This window comes from Rhincodon typus, chromosome 1 (assembly GCF_021869965.1).
Source record: "Rhincodon typus isolate 14 chromosome 1, sRhiTyp1.1, whole genome shotgun sequence".
NCBI classification, from domain to species: Eukaryota; Metazoa; Chordata; class Chondrichthyes; order Orectolobiformes; family Rhincodontidae; genus Rhincodon; species Rhincodon typus.
Window position 1 is genome coordinate 14,072,387 of NC_063332.1, and position 23,554 is coordinate 14,095,940.

Sequence of the window (23,554 nt, forward strand, 5' to 3'; positions counted from 1 at the left end):
ATCCACTGGCTGCACCCAGCTCATTTCTCAAGGGGGTAGAGAGATTACACATGTAATGTTGCAGGATTTTTATAATACCTGCCAAAAATTTCCCTTTTTTCTTTGAAATGAGCTGCGACTTACTATTCTGAATCTTTGTCAGGAGTTAAAGGAATGTACAATAGTTTGTCTGAATTAACCTAGGCATCGTGTTTCACCAGGTGGGCATTCCTGCAATCTTCATCCATAAAGCGCCCCCACCCCCCACCCCACCCCCCTACTCTCCTCACCATTTTTTGACTTGGTACAGGCTGGATGAGTCAGACCATTTATAGAGCTCACTTTTGACTGTCTGAACGTGTCAAGATTAGCTGAAGATTAGTGGCCAAGGTTAAAGCTCGTAGTGCTGGGCTCTTGCTCATTCTCTCAATGACAGTCGGTGATATGGATAAAGTAGAAATCTTCGATGCAGATGGCAAGGGCAGAGGGTTGAAGGCCAAGCAAGATCTTCTGAGTGGGGATGTGGTATTTGCTGAGCCAGCATATGCTGCGGTTGTGTTTGACAAGTAAGTCCGTCTGTCTACTTGTCTTCCAACAAAGTCACCTTACGTTGCTCCATAATAAGTTCAGATGTTGGATAAGAGCCTTTATTTACATTTGATTTTAATACAGCAGCGCTTCTTCGACATTTCATTTCCTATTGACTGTTGATTGAGTTCCTTGTCTTCATTGACTGAATTCTGCAAGGAGTGCCCTCCTAAAACTGTTGTCTTTAGTTCCATTGGATACTGCAGTCTTCCAGTTGACAATGATCTGTCTTCACCATGAGCTGGTGGGACAATCATATGGGATCATTTTATGTTGCTATAGGGAGTTACTTGGCTCAGTTCTTTCCATTTGGGGGTTTTCAGGCCAAAGGTATTTCTTTAGGGAGAAAGGTTCAGAACCTAGAGTCATACAGCACAGAAACAGACCCTTTGGGCCAACTTGTCCACTCTGGTCAGATATCCCAATCTGACCAAACCCTATTTGCCAGCATTTAAACTTGGAACTGTCATTTATTCCATAGCAACCAAACAGGGCTGGTTTTGAAGACCTGTTTGTTTCTTCTCCACCTATCCTCTCCTCCATCCCTCTTCTATCCGCCTCCCACTCTCTCCCTATTTATTTCAAAACCCCCTTCCCCTCCCCCTTTTCTGATGAAGGGTCTAGGCCCGAAACGTCAGCCTCTCTGCTCCTATGATGCTGCTTGGCCTGCTGTGTTCATCCAGCCTTGCACCTTGTTGTCTCGGATTCTCCAGCATCTGCAGTTCCTACTATCTCTGGTTTTGAAGAGGTTGTTATTAAAATGGAGGAAAATTGACAAAGTCTCATTTTTTCAGTTGGTCATTCCTAGTTGCTTGTGAAGGTGATGACAAGCATTTCTGTTTAACTATGTCGGTTTTTGATGTGAAACTGCAGTGTTTGAACTTAGTAATGTTCCAGAAATGGTGATTAAGTTCAGGTCAGGATGATCTTGATATTGAGGAGAACTTGCAGGTGACGATGTGCCTCCAATTCTGGTACTTTTATCCTTCTTGGTGTGGTCGAGACTATAGACTGGGACATGATATTCGAAATGTGGATAGCAAGTGGCTGCTCTGAATCTTGTAGATTACAGTTACTTCTGCCATAACCTGCTGGGAGATGCATCCAGTGGCAGATCTCCTGATCAAGTGGATCACACTCCGTCCAGGATGGTTTAATGTTTCAAATATCCCGTTCACTGTGTCAATCTGATCCCAACTTGAGCCTTGTAAGTTATAGAGTATATTGAATGAGTGGGAAGTGTGTCACTTGTCAGAGTAATGGAGTTTTTGCTTTGTTCTTGTGTCTGTCTTGTTGCTTTGACTTAGCGTACTCGACAAAGGATTTAGAATCACGGATTCATGGAATTTCTGAAGGAGGCCTTTCAATCTATCATGTCTAAGTTAGATCACAACAAAAACAAGTCACCTATTGCCATTCCTCTGCCTTTTCCCTGATAGAATCATAAAATGACCGATGGTGGGATATTTATATGTAGTACTGTTGGAGACTTAGGGAGAAATGCAAGGAAATGCAAAGTGGTTACCCAGTCTGCATTTGGATTCACAATGTGAAGGAAACTGCACTGTGAGCAGTGAGTACAGAAGGCTGGATTGAAAGAAAAAGTACAAGAAAACTGCTGCCTCACCTGTAAGATGTGTTTGGGACCCTGAACAGTAAGAAAGAAGAGGTAACAGTTCCACTGTCACACGTTCTGCCAATGCATGGGGAGGAGGGTATGGGTTTGTTCTCAGTAGAGCTGAACTATTTTCTACTATTCACATCTATTTTGAATCCAGATCTCTCCTTTGTTGCCGTTAGAACTCACTTTGTCTTTTGCTCCAGGCACTCTCATGATCTGTTCCTCTCACTCCCCCTTCCCCTTTGTCAACAGCATAAAAAGCATCATTTTCCAGCTCTCTTCAATTCTGAAGAAGAATCACTGGATTTGAAATGTTTCTCTTTCCAGAGATGCTGCCAGACCTGCTGTGTTTCTCTGCCACTTTCTGTTTTTATTTCTGATTCCCAAAGTCCACAGTACTTCAATCCCAAATAACTGCTCTACTCAATATGGGTTGCATCAGGAGTGTCTCTCCTGGGGGAAAGCAGAAATTTTTTTGGGATGTCTTGAAAAGATAAAACATCCTGGTTGACTCTTAGGAAACCTTGGTTTGTGCTCAACCTGAGAAGGAACATTTGGGAAGACACAAACCACATCAAGAGACTTCATTGGGGATGTACAGAGGTCAAGTCAAGGCATCAGAGAGTGAAGGTAAATAGCCCATTTGTCTCACTTTTCCTATCTGTGACAGGGTCTGCAGAACAAACAATGGACTTATCAAGCCTTTCAAAAGTTGGGAAGTTATGATGCAGTTGTTCTGGATCTTGGTGCAGCTGCACTTGGAGTATGGTGTTCAGTTTTGATGACCTTGCTATAGGAAGGGTATTATTAAACTGGAAAGAGTGCTGAAGAAATTTACAAGGATGTTGCCAGGAGTCAAGGGACTGAGTTATAGGGAGAGGTTGGACAAGCTAGGATTTGTTTCTTTAGAGCGTAGGAGTCTGAAGGGAGATCTTATAGAAGTGTATAAGATCATGAGAGGCATGGTTTAGGGTGAATTCACTCAGTCTTTTTCCCAGGGTTGGGGAATTGAGGACTGGAGAGCATCAGTTTAAGGTAAGAGGGGAAAGAATACATGAGAACCTGAGGGGCAACTTTTTTACACAGAGGGTGGTACGCATATGGAATGAGTTCCCAGCAGAAGTGGTTGAGGCGGGTACATTAACAACATTTATTGGACGAATACATGGAAAGGAAAGGATGAGAAGGATATGGGCCAAGTGCAGGGAAACAGGATTAGTGTGGATGGACATTTTGGTCGGCATGGACCATTTTGTGCTGAAGGGCCTTTCTCCATGCTGTAGGACTCTATGACTCTGTGACACTAAATCCCATCAAACCAGCGTGGATGCAAATCATCCATGATCCTGAGACACTGCCTAAGGCGAAGGAGCAGTTGGTGACATTCTTTTCTCAGAGTCATAAGGTTCTGGGCTCAAGTCTAACTCCTAGACTAGAGCTCAAACCCAACACAGTTACATAGAAATAGGAGTAAGCTATTCAACCTCTCAAACCTGCTCCGCCATCCAACAAGGCTATGGCTGATAATCTGTGGCCTAATTCCATATGCCTGCCTTGGGCCCATATCTTTCGACACACTTGCTTAATTAAAAAAAGTATCTATCTCATTTGAGGGAGCTAAGTTCCGCTACTGTTTATGTGTGAAAGTGCTTCCTCACGTCTCACCTGGATGGCCTGGCCCTAATTCTTAGACTATGCTCCTGGTTCTAGAATCTTCAAGCAGTGGAAATAGTTTATCTTTATCTATTGTGTCTTTCCTTGTTAATATCCTGAAAGTCTTGATTAGATCTCCCCTTAACCTTGTAAATTCTAGAAAATAAAAGACTAATTTGTCTAATCCCACCTGATAGCTTAACCCCTGAAGTCCAAGTATCATCCTTGTAAATTTGTATGAAACTCCCTTCAGGTCCAAAACATTCTTCATAAGGTGTGGTGTCCAGATCGGCTCACAGTACTCCAAGTGAGGTTTAACTCAGATCTTGTATAACTGCACCATAATGTCTGCACCCCTATACTGCAGCCCTTTAGATATGAAGGCCAGCATTCCGTTAGCTGCCTTGACTATTTCTGTACTGATATGGTGTTTTAAAGAACTGTGCACCTGAACTCCCAATTTTTGTTGGATATCCACTGCATTTAACTTTGTGCCCTCTGAAAATATATTGATTTATCCAATTTAAGTCCAAAGTGGATAACTGCACATATGCTTATATTAAAATCCATCTACTATAGCTTTGCCCACTCACCTAATCTTTCAATATCCTTTTGTGATTTTATACTGTCATCAACACTGTCTATAATGCTGCTCAATTTTGTGGCATCAGTAAGTTTGAATATTTGACATTTTATGCCATTTTCCAAGTCATTAAAGAATATTGTGAATGATTGAAGCCCGAACACAAATTCCTGCAGGACACCACGAGTCACATCCTGCCTGAATGAATACTTCCCATTATTCCACCTCTCTGTTTCCTGCCAGTCAATCAATTTCCTATCCATGTCAGTAATTTGCTCTCAATTCTGTAGGCTTCCACCATAGCTAACAGTCAATGGGACTTTGTGTGGGATTGTTTATGGCACAAACAGTACTGTGTTGTATGATTATAGAATCCCTACAGGGTGGAAATAGGCCATTCAGCCCAACAAGTGCACACCGACCCTCCAAAGAGCATCCCACCCAGACCCATCTCCCTGAACCTGCATTTCCCGTGGCTAAGAAGGATGAGAGGTGACTTGATAGAGGTGTACAAGATGATGAGAGGCATAGATAGAATGGATGCCCAGAGATTTTTTCTCAGGGCGAAAATGACTATTACGAGGGAGCATAATTTTAAGGTGATTGGAGGAAGGTATAGGGGAGATGTCAGAGGTAGGTTCTTCACACAGAGAGTGGTGGGCGTGTGGAATGCGCTGCCGGCAGTGGTAGTGGAGTCAGATACATTAGTGACATTTAAGCGACTCTTGGATAGGCACATGGATGATAATAAAACGTAGGGTAGTTTGATCTTAGTAGGATAATAGGTCAGCCAACATTTTGGGCCAAAGGGCTTGTACTGTTCTATGTTCTAATACACCTAACCTACACTTCCCTGAGCAATATGGGAAATTTAGCATGGACAATCCACCTACCATACACATCTTTGGACTGTGGAAGGAAACTGGAGCACCCAGAGGAAACCTACGCAGACACAAGTAGAACATGCAAACTCCACCAAACAGTTGATTGAGACTGGAATCGAACCCAGGTCCCCAGCACTGTGAGGCAGCAGCGCTAACCACTGAGCCACCGTGCCATTGTTTATATGACTTATTAAAGTAAGGCCCCAGCTTTCATCTTGTGTAAATGTTAAAGATCCCATGGCACTACTTTGAAGAAGGGTAAGGGTGTTATCCTGGGCCAATATCTATCTGTTAATCAACATTACACAGAAATGGATTAGCTGGTCATGATCACATTGCTGTTTTTGGGAGCTTGCTGTGTACAAATTAGCTGCTGCATTCCATACAATGATGGCACCTCAAGTCTTTTATTTAATTACAGAGAATCAGGATTGGGAAAATGAAATGAATAAAGCAGATTGCATCTCGACCTATTTACTAGGAGGATAATAGATTCTATCGTACTTTCCGTGTAAAAACCTGACAGTCGGAATTAGAGGTGATTGAAGAAATAACTCCACAAAGACTGGTATCCCGTCACGAAGTCATTCTTTATTCACATGCGCAGAGTCCTTGACACTGCTCCAGCTCCCTCAGAGCCAGCTGTCAGAATGAACAGAACCTCTGACACTCCCGTTTATATCTGTCAGCCAGGGCTTCCTGATTTGACCAGATTAACAGCCCCAATCAGGTAACTCACATTCTATGATGTCTACCTGGCTGACCTTCTTATGATCACTACAATTGACATCCATTATATTTCTGCCTGTTCTGCAGAGCTGGGCTGATCATGTTGTTGCTCACAATAGAATTTAGAGCAAAAAATCTCAGCATAGATTCACTTTAGCTGACAAGTTACCTGACAGGAAACATCAACTGAAAAAAGCCAGTCGTTGACATTGGAGCTATTGCTGCAGTGAGGAACCAGCAATCGCATTGCATTCAGTGACAGGGGAGATTTTACAATTTCCAATGATAAATTTTGGCACAGTCTATTTATAGCCAAAAGCTGAAATAGCAGAAAATCAGGTCTGTAGGCGGCAAGCATATGGCCAAGAATTAAAAATAAGAAAGTTATGGAAATGAGGCATTTGCAGAATCCATGTGAGAAAATTAGAAAAAGCTGAGAAACTGTTTCCAAAAGCAGTATAGTGACAAAAGTGTGCTCAAAAGCAGGTCTGGTCTATATTCAGGTGGTTGAACTTTCTCTCTGAGTTTGGAAGGTTGTAGCTTCAAATCCACTTCAGAGACTTGATGTAATTTGTATGTTGATTTGTGCGTAATTCTGAACTGCAGCTTATACCATGATTTCACAATGAGTTTTGACAAAGAGAGTTAGTGTACTTCACCACATTCCTAACTTAAGTGCTATCACAATACTTCATTGCAGTACTGATGAAGTTTGCGGTGCTACCAATTTGAACGGGATGTTAAACTGAGGCGGATGTAAAAGATCCAACGTGAGGAACATAATAGTTCTCCTGGCACCCTGACCAACATTTGTCTCTCAACCAATATCACAAAGAAAAAAAAATATCTGGTCACTTGTCTCTTAGGTTTTTGTAGGTCCTTCCTATGCACATGTTGGAGGTTGCATTAATTTACTTTACAAATGTAGCACTGGCTTTAGGCTCCTTTGAGCTTGATTGAGGTTGAGAAAAGCACTGTAAGGTCTCCCCTTCCTTATAGACAACAGTGATTTAAGGAACAGTTTGAAATCTTTAAGGACGAAGAGCAGCATTTGTGATGAGAAAATGAATAAGGAAGAGGTTGACATTAACCTTGGAGAGAGTGAATGGTGTGGATATTAAAAAGGGATGTATAATAGCCAGAAGAAACCTGAGCACTCTGGGTAGGAGAATGAATAGGAGGCAAGGCAGTCATAGATGTGGCAACAATATGTTGGGGTTGGAAACATCACCATAGAACTTGGGTTCTTTTTGGGAAAAAACTGTCCGGGAGAATTAAAAAAAGCTACATTTTAAACTATTGAAAATTAACATCTGCTAAAATTACTTTTTAGGTATTGATTTCTTAAAAATATGATCTCTATGTTCAGTTTCAGTCCATTTTGTTTTCTCTGAGGCAAGCGTCATTGTGGAGACCAGAGTGCTGCTTGCAGTTATTATACGATGGTGCTCATGCAGAATTATTCTGTGAAATGGCAATAGTTCAAAGCTACAAATACTGTGGATGCTGGAAATCTGAAATAAAAACAGAAAGTGCTGGAGAAACTCAGCAGAATCTGTGAAGAGAAACAGAGTCTGAGTCTGACATGACTCTTCTTTGAAGACTTTACCCCAGCAATTTCTCTTTTCATTTGTGGTTCAAAACTAACTTGGATTCTATGCATTCCAATGTGTTTTAGTTGATCTGAGGCCATTGTCAACCAGGGACAGGAGTGCAATGTAAACCAGAATACAGATTAGTTACAAATTTGACTGTGAGAGTGGAATTGTTGAATTTGCTCACTCAGTTTTCTGATGCTGTTGTAACAGTGTGGTTCAACAATGTGCCATGATGAGACAGGTGTCACTGGCATGCCAAACAGTTATTGCTTTCAGGATGAAGGTGGTGAGTCACTCTCTTCAACTGCTGCCATCCTTGGTGATGTGGATACACCCACTGTAGTGCGAAAGGACTCTAAGGGAGTGAGAGTGCCCCTTTGCTGCACTAGTGTAACCAAGTGAATAAAGTCAATGCTGTCTCCCTTGAAAGTAAGTGCACTTTGGAGGCAGAGAGAAAGCACAAGAAGGGGAAGTCATAAGCTTGAAAGCCATCCTAAACTCAACTACCTGCAGCATTTGGGGCACAAATCAATCTTAGCAATCTTAACATACTCACCAGAATGCTACCGAACATACCAGGTGATGGAGATGATCACCTTTACCTTGGACAATGGATGGAAAGAGCAATGACATTGCAGTTAGACAGGGAATTCAATTACTATGACTCAGTGGCATGAAGGAATGAAGATATATTTCCAATCAGGTATGTGTGATTTGGAAGGGAACTTAATCATTACCCTATTATGCTCACAGTATTGCATAAAGTGACAAATGGAAGGCACTGTGTCAAGCTCATCAGGCAAATACTGATTGTGATCATTCTGTGCTGGATTGGGTGAAGCAACCTAAAGTAATATTTCTGGTCACTACGATTATCCTCAGCACTCTGTGGGCAATTAAAGGAACAAAATAGCCAACAAATATCCAGTGATCTATTGCTCCAAAGTGCAACATGTGGTAGTGTGTGAAGGAAGGATTGAGCTGAGCAGAGATAGCTACAAATGCACCACCGACAGTCACTGTTTGTGCTCACATAAGGAAAAGGCACTTGACAGAGGTACCAGGAGGAAAGGGCTTGGGTTACATAATCTGCAAGCCATTCCCCATCCACAGGCCATGACTTCAGTGAAGGAAGGAGATGTAGATGGGGCGAACAAAGTGTAGTAAAGGACTGTATCACTAAATGTGCTTAACAGATGGCAAAACTGAAGAGTAACATTGCACAAAGAAACATGAAACATTCTTTGTTGAGAACTGATAGCTGATACTTTGAAGGAAGGTCAAGATAAAATGTCAACTGAAGTTCATGGAGTTTCTGCCATAAGGGAATGCCATCATTCCATTCAGCTATTTAATAATAATTTACTTTTCTAAAATTCATTCAAGGGATGAGGGTATCGCTGGCTAGGCCAGCATTTATTGCCCATCCCTAATTGCCCAAATGGTAAGTAAGAGTCAACCACATTGCTGTGGGTCTGGAGTCACATGTAGATCAGACCAGGTAAGGAAGGAAGATTTCCTGCCCTCAAAGGTGGGTTTTTAAAGATAGCTTTCAATTCTAGATTTTATATTTAATCAATTCATTTTATGAATTACATTTATATTCCAGTAGCTTCCCCCACAGTGTTTGAATCCATGCCCCCAGAGCTTCCAAATTTGAGACAGAAGTTGTTTCAAAATCCAATTTAATACCCCTACTGCAACATGGTACACCATCCCTCGCTATGCCACCCTGTTAAACTGATACACTCCGTGCACTTTAGGATGATGCAGAATAAGTGCCCCCTCATTTTCTGACGATCAGGAGGGGAATTCCTCCTGGTGTTCTGGCTTGTTTTCATCCTCTCCAGTGATGGTCCATCAAAAATACTCAACTGGTTGTGCAACACTTCAGGACGTGCGATCTTGAACGGCGCTATAACAATGAAATCTTTCTCAAATCAACATCACCAAAACAGAAACAAATTAACGCCTTTTTAGCTAGATTGCACTTCCTTCAAGGCATTGTCACCCATCAGGCTTGGCTGAGAGGCTGCTGGGAAATGCAGAATATGGGGATGCAGGATAATGGGGCAATGAAAGGGGGAGAAATTTCTGTACGCAAATTGTTGCGAATCTTTCAAATACTCAACCCCTTAGGGTTGGGGCTGCTGCACTGTTGAATATATTTCTGGCTGTAATAGACAGGCGTTTGGTGTTTTGTGGAATCAAGGGATATGGGGAGCAGGCGGGGGAATGTGGTTTAGGCTAATCGCATTGACTGCTCGATCAGGCCCGAGGGGGTCTCCGCTCGTGTATAATTGTGAGGATTGAGCAGAGAAGGAAGGTTTGGGAATGCTCGGGTGACTGCTAAGCTACCTGCTCGGATGTTATCCACTTATTCTCCTCTTGAGATCTCTTTGGTCGTGGGCAATGAAGCCTTGTATTCGCCAAACTTTAAACTTTCAGCCTCTGCTACACCCTGTAATAACACCAACTGCTCTCAAGTTCACCCTAAGGTTGATCCTCAGCCACTGGAGGCCTTTCCCTTTTTATTCACTCAGGGACATGGACATCGCTAGCTGGGCCAGCATTGATCGCACATCCCTAGTTGCTCTCGAGAAGTTGGTGAGCTGCCTTCTTGAACCCCTGTGGAGCACATGCTGTAGGGTGACTCACAATGCCCTTAGGGTGGGCATTCTAGGATTTTGACCGTGTGACAGTGAAGGAACAGTGAAATATTTCCAAGTCAGGATGGTGAGTATCTTAAGACCATAAAAAATAGGAACAGGAGTAGGCCATTCAGCCCCTCAATACAGCACCGCTATTCAATAGGATCATGGTTGATCGGACATTCCGCATGATATTTTCTTCCTCCTGTTTTTTCACCATAATCCTCAGTTCCCCGACTGATCTGGAATTTCATCCTTAAATATACACAAGGACTCTGGCCCACTGTGCTCTGTAATAAGGAGTTCTCACAATGCCGTGAGAGACGAACCTCAGTCTTAAATTGTTTTAACTGCCTGTTCTTTTGCATCATATCCGCATCCAAGATTTGTCATCAGTCCATTTCCAACAAAGCATGAAAGGTGTTGTGTGTCAGCACGAGTGGCATTGTCATTCATGGGTCTACTCGAGCTCAACTTGAGTCATATCTGACACGTAGGAAGAAGGTTTTAGTGGTGGAGTTCTGGAAAGCCTCCAGAGTCCTTGGGATGGTGTCCTCAGCCTGGCCATGTTCAGTTGCTTTTTCGGTGACCTTCCATCTATGGTGGGGTCAGAATTGAGAAGGTTCACTCATGAGGTTCACTGAGAGGTGGCTCAATTGAAGGGCAGCACAGTGGCTCAGTGGCTAACACTACTGCCTTACAGTGCCAGGGACCTGGGTTCAATTCCAGTCTCAGCTGACTGTCTGTGTGGAGTTTACTCTTGTTCTCCCTGTGTCAGTGGGATTGCTGCCAAGTTCTCTGGTTTCCTCCCACAGTCCAACAATATGCAGATTAGGTGGACTGGCCATGCTAACTTGTCCATATGTTCAAGGGATGTGTAAGCAAGGTGGATTAGCCATGGGAAATGCATAAATGTGGGCTTACAGGAATAGGGTAGGGGGCACAGTCTGGGTGGGATACTCTTCAGAGGGTCAGTGCAGACTTGATGTGCTAAATGGCCTCTTTCCACACTGTTGGGATTCTATGATTCTAAATAATACTCTGTTATTTTGTTCTGCCTTCCAAATGAACAAGTTTGTATTTTCACACGTTATGCTCAATTTACCAACTTTTTGCCAACTTGTTTAACCTATGTCCCTCTTACAACCTGCCTTTCCACCTAATTTTGTGTCATCTGACTATAGCACATTCACTTCCTCTGTCCAAGTCATTAATATATATTGTAAACATTTGTGGTCCCAGTACTGATCCCCGTGGCCCTCCACTGGGCACATGTTGCCTACCTGGAAAAGAACCCCTTATCCCCACTTGCAGTTTCCTGCCCATTAGCCAATTCTCTATCCATGCCAACACTGTGCCTGTTATCTTATGACTTAATCTTTTGTGAGATACCTTGTAGAGCACCTTCAGGAAGTCTAAATGCAACACAATGACTGGTTCCCCTCTATCCATTCCAATTGAGACTTCCTTGAAAAACTCCAATAAATTACCCAGACACGATTTCCCTTTCACGAATCTATGCTGACTCTGCTTGATTAGATTACGATCTTCCAAATGTCACGCAATTACTTCATTAATAATTGATTCCAATACTTTTCCAACAGTAGATGTTAGGCTAATTGACCTATAGTTACTCGTTTTTTGCCTCCCTGCCTTTTTCAATAGGGATGTCACTTTGGCAACACAAACAAAAATTGCTGGAAAAACTCAGCAGCTCCGGCAGCATCAGTGGGGAAGAAGTAGAGTCAATGTTTCAGGTCTAGTGACCCTTCTTCAGAACTCTTCAGAACTGTCACTTTAGCACTTTTAGAATCCTTTGGCACTTCTTCAGAATCCAATGGTTTTTTGGATAATTACAACCAATGCATCCACTGTCTCTGTAGCTACCTCTTTTAGGATCCTTGGATGTAAGCCATCAGGGTCAGGGGACTTATCTGCCTTTAATCCCATTAATTTGTCCAATACTATTTCTTTAGTGATGGTGATGGTACTTCATTCCTCCCTTGTATTCTTCGATATTAATGGGATGTTCAAAGTATCTTCCACTGTAAAGACGAATGTAAAATATCTGTTTAACTCCTCTTCTATTCCCTTGTTCCCAAAACTGTTTCCACCCGATTCTTTTTCTAAGGGATCTACATTGACTTTGACCTCTCACTTCCTTTTTATATATTTAAAGAAGCTCTTAATGTCAGCTTTTATATTTCTCACGAGTTGCCCTCTGTCTTTATTGCCTTTTTTGTCCTCCTTTGCTGGATTCCTGTCTTTGGTGTTATCAGTAACTTTGACCTCCTTACAGACATTTTCTTTCAACTTAATTGAAGGGAACTTGCAGGTGAGGTGTTCCCATGTATCTGCTGCCCTTGTCCTTCTACATGACAATGGTCATGGGTTTGATAGGTTTTTACCTAATGGTGAATTTCTGGCAGTGTGTCTTGTAGATAGTACATACTGCTGCTACTGAGCATCGGTGGTGGAGGGAGTTAATGTTTTGGATATACTGACAATCAAGCGGGCTGCTTTATCCTGGATGGTGTCAAGAACCTTTACTGTTGTTGGAGCTGTAGCAATCCAGGCGAGCGAGGAATATTCCTGACTCGTGTATTGTAGATGGTGGACAAGCTTGGGGAATCAGGGGGTGAGTTTCATCCCCTTCCCTTTGATCCCTTTAACCCTAAGAACTATATCCAACTTGTTATTGAAGCATTCACTGTTTCAGCCTCAATCACTCTCTGTGGCAGAGAATTCCAAAAGTTCACCACTCTCTGGGTAAAGAAATTTCCCCTCATCTCAATCCTAAATGGCCTTCCCCATATTCTGGTACTGAGGAAGTGATGGCCGAGTGGTATTATCGCTGGACTGTTAATCCAGAGACCCGGATAACATTCTGGAGTCGTGGATTCAAATCCCGCTACGGCAGATGGTGGAATTTGAGTTCAATTAAAAAATATCTGGAATTAGGAATCTAATGATGACCATGAATCCACTGTCGATTGTCAGAAAAACCCACCTGGTTCACAAATGTCCTTTAGGGAAGGAAACTGCCATCCTTACCTGGTCTGGCCTACATGTGACTCTAGACCCACAGCAATGTGGTTGACTCTTAACTGCCCTCTAGGCAATTAGGGATGGGCAATAAATGCTGCCTGCCCGGCAACGCCCTCATCCCGTGAATGAATAAAGAAAGAAAAGCTCCACAGTTCTTGGAAATGTCCCGAATGCTTCCTTTCAGCAACTAGTGCACAAGGACATCGAGGTCTCATTGCACCCCTCCCTCTCCCAATCTATTGGCACTCAGATAACTATCTGCCTTCCTGTTTTTGTGACCAATGTAGGTGACCTCACACTTATCCACATTATATTTATTACCATGCACTCAGTTTGTCCAATTCTGGCTTGCCTCACTAATGTCCTTCAGCGAAGGAAATCTGCCATCCTTACCTGGTCTGGCCTCTATGTGACTTCAGACCCACAGCAATGTGGTTGAGACTTAGCTGCCCTCGGGGTAGTAAATGCTGGCTCACTCAATGACGGGCACATCCTGTGAATGAATAAAAGAAATCACACTGAAGCCATCTCTGCATCCTCCTCACAATTCACTGTCCCACTTAACTTTGTGTCATCTGGAAACTTTGATTGTATATTCTTGATTCCCTCATTTTCATCATTAATATATCTTGAGAATGGCTGGGGTTCCAACACTGATCCCTGCAGTACCCCCTAGTCACTGCCTGCACTTGAAAATTGACCCATTTATTCCTACTCTGTGTTTCCTGTCTGTCAACCAATTCTCTAGCTATGTCAATGCACATACCCCCAGTTCCATGCACTTTAATTTTACATGCTAATCTCTTATGTGGAGCTTTGTTGAAAGTCTTCCAAAAGTGCAAGTAAACTACATTCACTGGTTCCCCCTTATCAACTCTACTATCTACATCCTTGAAAAATTCCAGGACTGAAATAGGCTGCTTCAATATCTGAGGAGCCGTGAATGGTGCTGAACATTGTGCAATCATCGGTGAACATCCCCACTTCTGACCTTATGATGGAGGGAAGGTCATTGATGAAGCAGCTGAGATGGTTGGACCCAGTACACGACGCGGAGGAGATCCTGCAGCAATGTCCTGGAACTGAGGTGGATCTGCACTGCGTTATCCACAGCACAGATATTTTCCTGGAACTTCTAAATCACAAAGGAAACTCTGTCAGTGGGTCTCAGGAGACCCACCATGCTCCCAGCTGATGAAATAAAACAAAGAACTGCAGGTGCTGGAGATCTGAAACAAAAACAGAAATTGCCTGAGGAACTCAGCAGGTCTGGCTGGAACACAGTGGCTACAAGAGCAGGTCAGAGGCCAGGAATAATGCAGTGAATAACTCATCTCCTGACTCCTCAAAGCTTTTTCACCATCTACAAGACACAAGTTATGAGTTTGATGGAAAACGCTCCACTTTCCTGGATGAGTGCAGCCCCAACAACACTCAAGAAGCTTGACACCATCCAGGACAAAACAGCCCGCTTGATTATCACCATATCCACAAGCATTCACTCCCTCCACCACCGATGCTCAGTAGCAGCAGTGTGTACTATCTACAAGATGCACTGCAGAAATTCACCAAAGATCCTCAGGCAGCACCTTCCAAACCCATGACCACTTCCATCTAGAAGGACAAGGGCAGCAGACATATGGGAACACCATCACCTCCAATTTCCCCACCAAGCCACTCACCATCCTAAATTGGAAATGTATCACCGTTCCTTCACTGTTGCTGGGTCAAAATCCTGGAATTCACTCCCTAATACCATTGTGGGTCAACCTGCAACAGGTGGACTGCAGTGATTCAAGAAGGCAGCTCACCACCACCTTTTCAAGGGCAACTAGGGATGGGCAAGAAATGCTGACCAGCCAGCGACGCCCACATCTCGCAAAATGAATAAATAAAAAAAAGCTAATTCAATTCAGTTCATAATGCAATCTGACCAGAGCCTTATATAGCCTTGTCAGTACATCCTGGCTTTTGTATTCTATTTCTTTTGAAATGAATGGTAACATTACATGTGTCTTCCTCACTGCCAACTGAATTTGCCTGTTATTCTAAAGAGAATCTGAACTAGGACTCCCAAGTCCCCTTGTGCCTCAAATTTCTGAAGCCTTGCCCCATGTAGAAACTAGTCTGCACCTTTATTCATCCTACCATGGTGCACAACCTCATACTTTCCTACATTATAATCCATCTGCCACTTCTTTGCTCACTCTCACTTTGTAGCTGGTACACACTGCAACCAGCATGTCTCAGTGGTATAGGGAGTAAATTTTTACCATGATGCACAGCGTGTTAATTAACTGGATCAGTGAAGAGCATTCCTTCACACCCCGACATGTATCTTGTGGATGGTGGGCAGTCTTTGGAGACTATGGGTGGCGCAGGGGCTAGCACAGAGACCCAAGTTTAATTCCAGCTGTGGGTGACTGTCTGTGTGGAGTTTGCATTTTCTCCCTGTGTCTGTACGGGTTTCTGCTGGGTGCTCCATTTCCCTCCCACAGTCCAAAGATGTGCAGGTTAAGTGGATTAGCCATGGTAATGTGTGGTTATGGGGATAGGGGTCTGGATGGGATGCTCTTTAGAGGGACTGTGCAGACTTGATGGGCCAAATGTCCTCTTTCTATACTCTAGTTTCTGACCTTCTCCTGTGGCTACAGTATTTATAAGACTGGTAAATCCAAGTCTGTCTCTGTCTAATTATACATCTAACATACCAAGGGATTAGTAATAGTAACTAGTATTTCACAATGCTTACCACCTGTTGGGATACACAACAGTGGAGATGCAAAAACATTCCACTATCAGTTGCTAAGGGACTGGAATAAGAAACACTAATAATTTAGGGAGAGGTTACTTCAAACATGCAGCTCCAAAATAGCTTGCACATAGTATTTTCCAATTCTATTCACTGAAATCTTAATTTGTGTAATTTACACATCAAGGGGACTTAAGGGTTGGGAACAAACTGGTTGAACATGATCAGAACAATGTGTTTGTGTGGAGAGATGGATCAAATGTCCTATTGCAACCATTATATATGATCACAGCAGTAATAACTTCTCATTGTATACTATTTAACTTAAAAAATGTCTCAGGTTTCTTAAAGAAATATAATCAGACAAGAATTCTTGTGGCTTTCTGTGTGTTAACACGTTAACATACTACAGAAACTCAGGGTTTTATTGTGACAGATTTCTGTAAATTTAATGACAACTCACCCTGTACATGAGTATGATATCTCAGACTTACCTTTAGTTTTAAGTTCTATGCATAAATGTGATACAGCTGCATTATGTACATAGCTTGCTGGTTGATTGGCGAACTGATTTAAACAAAGAATTGTGGATGCTGGAGATTTGAAACAAATAAAAACAAATTGCTGGAGAAACTCAGCCCCCTTAAGGGTCACAGGATGTGAAATGTTGCCTCTGTTTCTCTCTCCACAGATGCAGCCAGATATGCAGAGTTCCTCCAGAAATTCATTTTCGTTTGTCTTACTGACTGACTGCGTGCTTAACTAGCCAGAGTCCGAGAGTATGATGACACCTTTTACGCTACAGCTTTCACATGTTGTAACGCCTTTGGAGCATAGGAACAGGAATAGGCTATTCAGCTTTCAAGCCGTTCTAGATTAAGACTCGCCATCTACCTCAATACTATTTCCGCACACCACTTCCCTTGACATCATTAGTAGCTAGAAACCAATCGTATTTGTCATGAATTTACTTAATGACTGAGCTTCCAAAGCACCTTGGAATAGAAAATTTCAAAGATTCACCACGTTCTGAGTGAAGATGTTTCTCCTCATCTCAGTCCTAAATAGATTGTCTTTTATTCCAAAGCTGTGTCTCCTGGTTCTAGATCGCACAGCTAGGGCACTCAACACTTACTCTATCTATCCCATTAAGAATGTGATAAATTTCTATTTGATTGCCTCTCATTCTTCGAAACTCCAGAAAACCCCCATTCTCCTCAATTACTGCTCATAGGACAATCCCACCACCCAATCAATCAATCTGGAGAATATCCGCTGCACTCCCTCTATGGCCAGTATATTCTTCCTTTGGCCATCTTTTCTGGGATATAAAAATGAGGAAATCTTCCTAAAGCTATACCAGGCACTAGAGTCATAGAGTCATAGAGCTGTACAGCATGGAAAAATACCCTTCGGTCCAACTCATGCATGCCAATCAGATATCCTAAATTAATCCAGTCCCAATTGCCAGCAGTTGGTCCATGTCCCTCTAAACCCTTCCTATTCATGCACCCATCCAGATGCCTTTTAAATGTTGTAATTGTACCCTCCTCCATCACTCCCTCTGGCAGCTTGTTCCATGTACGCACCACCGTCGGCGCGAAAAAGTTGCCTCGTACGACCCTTTTGTATCTTTCTCCTCTCACCTTAAACCTATGCCCTCTAGTTTTGGACTCCCCTACTCTTAGCTCTTCACATTATCCATGCCCCTCATGATTTTATAAACCTCTAAAACGTCATCCCTCAGCTTCTGACACTCCAGGGAAAATAGCCCCAGCTGATTCAGCCTCTCCCTGTAGCTCAAACCCACCAACCCTGACAACATCCTTGTGAATCTTTTCTGCTCCCTTTCAAGATTCACAACATCTTTCCTGTAGCAGAGTCAGACCATAGCTAGAATATTGTGAACAGTATAGTCTCCTTAGCTAAGAAAAAAAATATTAGCATTGGAAGCAGTCCAGAGAAGGTTCACCAGGTTGTTTCTGGGTATGGTGGGATTTTTTCCATGAGAAAGGGATGAATTAGATTGGGCCTGTACTAATTGGAGTTTAGGAGAATGAGAGGACAGCTGATTGAAACAACACAGTGATGTGTAATCTCTCAATATTTCAAATCTTAATTCTAGGTATTGTTATTTTCTCTCCTTTTTGTAGAAATGTGAGTAGTGCTGTAAGACATGCATTCTTAGGGGCCTCAGCAGGGAGAGAGGTTGCTTCTCCTTGTGGGAAGAGTCTAGGACAAGAGTATAGCCTCAAAGTAAAGGGTCACTCATTTAAACCAGAAATCTTATCTCTCAGTAGGTGGTGAATCTGCGGAATTCTTTACCACAAAGTGATGTAGAGGCTGTATTGTTAAGTATATTCGTGGCTGAGATAGACAGATTCTTAATCAGGAAGGGGATCATAGGGAAAAGGCAGAAAAGTGGAGTTGAGGGTTATCAGATAAGCCATGATTTTATGGAATGGTGGAGCAGACTTATAGGACTGAACGGCTGATTGCTCCAACATCTAATGATCTTATGATCGAGGGACCAGAGCTGCACACAATATGCTAGATGCAATCCAACCAGTGCTCTTTAGAACTGAAGCAAGACTTTTTGATCCCATACTGAAATCTTCCTGTTTTAAATTGCTTGCTGCATCTGCTTCTAGTTTTCAGTGACTCATGAACAAATACACCTAGGTCCCTTGGATATCAACATTTTCCAGTCTTCCATCATTTATGAAATACCCTGTTTCTCTTTTCAAAACGGACAATTTAATATTCCGTCTGGCACACTCATTTGCTCAGGCTGTCTTAATCCCATTGAAGCCTCTTTGCACACTCCTCACAACTCGTATTTCTAATAAGCTTTGTATTATTTGCAAACTCAGAAATATTACATTTAGTCCCCATGTCAAAATTATTGATATAGATTGATAACAGCTGGGGCCCAAGTATTGATCTTTTGAGTACCTCACGGGTCACAGCCTGCTAACCTGACAATGTTTCTTGCCCTCTGCTTTCTACATGTCAACCAATCCTCATTCCATGCTAATAAACTATCCCCAATGACATGCACTTTAATTTGGTTTATCCAAAATTTTCTAAAAATCCAAATAATACACACCCACTGATTCCCTAATATCTACCCTTCTAATAATAGTCTATCAGCTTTGACAAACATGATGTCCTCCTCATAGGTCTACATTGACTTTTTCCACTCAGACAAATTGATTCTCATCTAACATTTTTTAATTGTATAGTGTTTTTCTGAGATCTGAATAATGTAATGGACACTGAGCAAAAAAAGGAGATTGTAGGAAAGGTGGATCAGATAGATGAATTTTAAAGAGAATATTAAATGATATGTGACAGAGAGGTTTACAGAGGGATTTTTTTGTTTAAATCTGGGAAATGGGAGTTGCTGGCTAGTCTCGTATTTATTGGCCATCCCTAGTTGCCCAGGGGGCAGTCAAGATTCATAAAACAGAATCATAGAATTCCTACATTGGGGAAACAGGCCATTCATCCCAACAAGTCTACATTGACTCTCTGATGAGCATCTCACACAGACTCACACCCCTACCCTATCCTACCCTACCCTATTCCTGTAGTTCCCATACTAATCCACCTAACCTATCCATCTCCAGACACTATGGGCAATCCACCTACCCCGTACATCTTTGGACTGTGGGAGGGGACCCACGCTGACACAGAGACAATGCACAAACTCCACACAGTCACCCATGGCAGGAATTGAGCCCAGGTGCCTAGTGCTGTGAGGCAGCAGGGCTAACCACTGAGCCACTAGTCCTTGCATATTCATGTGCTTATCTAAAAGTCCCTTAAACACTCCTATCATATCTGCCTCCACCACCCACCCCTGGCAGCGCGTTCCAGACTCCTACCATTCTGTATAAAAGTCCTGCCCCTCACATTGCCTTTGAACATTCCCCCCTCACTTTAAAGGCATGCCCCCTAGTTTTAAACATTTCAATGTTGGGAAAAAGCTTCTGACTGTCAACCCTATCTATGCATCTCCTAATTTTATAGACTTCTACCAAGTCTCCCCTCAGCCACTCCAGAGAAAACAACCCCAGTTTTTCCAACCTCTCCTTGTAGTTCATGCCCTCTAATCCAGGCAGCATCCTGGTAAAACTCTTCTACATCTTCTCCAAAGACTCCACATCCTTCCTGTAATGTGGTGACCAGAATTGAACACAATAAAAGGTTAGTATGCAGGTACAGTAAGTGAGGAATGCAGTTTCCTTCCCTAAAGACAATTAGTGAACCAAATGAGTTTTTTTTCTCCTGAGAATCAGCAATACTTTCACAGTCATGGTGGGATTTGAACCTACGATCGGATTACTGGGTTCATGGGTTAATAGGCTAGTGCTAATACCACTGGGGACCATTGGAACAGAATATTTAAACAGCTGAAAGCAGGTTTGCAAACAATGGGAGTAGAGGAGTCTGATAAACCTGCTTTGAAGTGCTTCCAACATCCTACCTGAAAGAAGGTAACTAGTATAGTACACAATACTCCAGATGTGGTCTCACCCAGTGCCCTCTATAATTGAAGACTAACCTCCCTACTTTTGTATTCAATTCCCCTCAAGATAAATGATAACATTCTATTAGCTTTTCTGATTACTTTCTGTGCCTGCGTACTCACCTTTTTTGCGATTCATGCACTAGGACACCCAGAGCTATTTATGTCTCAAAGCTCTGCAATTTCTCACCATTTAAATGATACACTTTCTTTTTATTCTTCCTGTCAAACTGACAATTTCACGTTCTCTCAAATTATGCACCATTTTCCAAACCTTCGCTGCTCATTTAATCTATCTGTATAATTTTGCAGCCCCTCTTATGCCCTCTTTACAATGTATTTTTCCACCCAGCTTTGTGTTGTCAGCAAATTTAATAAATATATCTTCCTGAATTACTCAGGAACTTGGAGACCGTGTCATTTCCCCCATTGTTTCCATATGGTGATGTCTCAGTAGCCAGCAGGAGGCAGTGGTGAATCACATGGTCCATGTGCAGATTAATCTGTCGGCAGTCCAGGGCAAATGCTTGGAACTGAAGATAGGGGACCAGATGGATGATTTAAGCAATAACACGATCCCTTACACAGCTTTTGTTATCTACCTCTTTCTGGTTTTCATGCATCAGCTAGTGTCAACTAAGAAAATTTCACATTAGCCGTGCACCTGTGCCTGCTGACTGAATAGGGTCTGGTTTGTTGCTATATATGGAGAAAGACTGGCAGACAAGTTGATGTTCATTTTTAGAACGGGAATGTGCAATTATAACTGAAGGATGCTTACTGGAGGTTTTACCAGGATAGTCATTCAATATTGTGGGCATTTGATGAGGTTTCCCCATAGTCCAATATCCCTTGGGTGCAAACAACAACAACTTAGATCTCTATGACAACTCTTGCTGTGAAAATTTCCAAGAAACTCCAGAGGAGTGTCAATAGACAAACTAGACCCCGAGGCGCTTTGGGAAGTAAAGGAAAGCTGGTGAAAAGTTTGGTTAATGAGTTAGGGGCATCTTAAAGCTCATTAATAAAAATACAAATTTTACCCACAAAACTGAAAAAGAATTAACAGCAAGATTTTAATCACTCACCTTGCAATTTTGTTACAAGAGAGAGGGTTATAGAGGGAATTCCAGAGTTTGGGACTAAGTGCATGGCCAACAATGGTGCAATTATGAAAAGTGGTAATGAAGGAGAACAGAATCTTCAGTTGGTTTGTAGAAGAGGGGGGAGGTAGATAGAGTTGACGTTGTGGAGGAGTTTTGAAAAAAAGGGTGAGAATTTCATGTTACTGAGTTCCAAAATATTGACCACGGTACCTCGCTTGTCAATCGACACTCCAGCGAAGCTTCTTGGAAAGTTTCACAGCAAGAGGCGTTACAGAAATCTAAGTTGTTGTTGCTTGCGCCCATGGGACATTGAGTTACGAGGAAACTGCATCAAATGTCCACTTTGTGAATAATTATTCACCTCTGGATTAATAGTCTAATGACAATACCACTAGGCCCAGTTTCCTGGCATCCTTCTGAAAGCATTGTGCCCCAAACTGAACTCGAACTGAGGCCAATCCAGTTTCTCCAATTCTCAATAAAGCAACCAATCCTGGCGTCTTCTTTTTTTTGTAATAGCTTTGTGACACCTCCTTCGAAAGTAATCGCCTACGCTGAGCGTGCCCTGCAACTTCAGTGACAGTGGAAACTGAAAGACAAGCTTTCTAATTTCTTTTCTCCCTCACAACAGCCTCATATACGAAGTGTGCCACAGCTGTTTCAAGAAGCAAGCTAAACTCCAGCGCTGTGGACAGTGCAAGTTTGCACACTACTGTGACCGGACCTGTCAGAAAGCAGCATGGACCGAGCACAAGAATGAATGTGTTGCCATCAGGAACTATGGCCAGCCCACCAATGAGACTGTCAGGTGAGTCTAAACCGCTGCTCCCTACCACCTTGCAGAACCTACATCTGCTTCTCGAAAGGACAAAGCGATTGAAGCAAACTGGAGGGATGCTACAGATGGATAGAGGAAGGGTAGAATGGACATCGCATATGCTGAATACATAACTCAGGTTAAAAGTCCTAAGGTATTACTAATCATGGAGAATGATCACTTTCTGGTCACTGAATGTTGCACTCTGAGGCCCTCAAAACAGAGTCAATTAGAGGGTAGGAATTTTCCATTTATTTTGGGTAAACTGGGGACTTAGATTATAGGAGCAGAAGCAGGCCATTCAGCCCATTAGCGTCTTCTCTGCCATTCCATTCCAGCTGACCTGATAATCCTCAATTCCAGCTCCCATCTTTTCTTCAGAACCCTTGACCCCCTTACTGGTTAAAGCTGTCTTACTCAGATTTGAATATATTCAATGATCCAGGCCCAACAGCCCTCTGTGGAAAAAAATCCATAGATTCATTATCCTCTGAGAGAAGAAATTCCCCTTATCATTGCCTTGAATATGGTTTAATCGAGTGATACTTTTGAGTTAGACAAGAGCTTACTTGATTGCCCCATGAGGTCGGAGAGGAATTTTCCCAAGATGTTTCCTCAAATGGGCCACAGCTTTTTAACTTGATTCTTAATTTTACTCTCGCAGGAGATTGCAAGTTTTTTTTAAATCTCTGCTGTTAATGTTTTGTGGTTATAACTTTCATGGCTAGCATTTTCTGCACAGTCTTAATGGCCCTTTAACTCAGCAGCTTGTCTGGCCTATTCAAAGGCCAGTGAAGAGTCAACCATTGGTTTGGAATCATTGTAGACCAGACCAGGTAAGGATGGCAGATTGCCTTCCCTTAAGAGTATGAGTGAACCAAGCAAGTTTTTAAACAACAATCAATGATAAATCTCATTGTCACCAACACCAAAACAAGTTTTCACTGAAATTAAGCTCACCCAGCTGCCATGATGAGATTTGAACCCTAGACACTGGAGCATTAACCTGGA

The 23,554-nt window shown here is 42.5% G+C and overlaps 1 protein-coding gene across 1 annotated transcript in view; it reads left to right on the forward strand.

The window, feature by feature from the left end:
- The first annotated feature begins 408 nt into the window (after positions 1–408).
- LOC109930545 (histone-lysine N-methyltransferase Smyd1) overlaps positions 409–23,554 on the forward strand; it is a 29,278-nt gene continuing 6,132 nt past the window's right edge. The window contains exons 1-2 of the mRNA XM_048603603.1: positions 409–545; positions 22,358–22,534. Coding sequence (XP_048459560.1) covers positions 409–545; positions 22,358–22,534 — 314 coding nt within the window. The remainder of the gene's footprint in view (positions 546–22,357; positions 22,535–23,554) is intronic.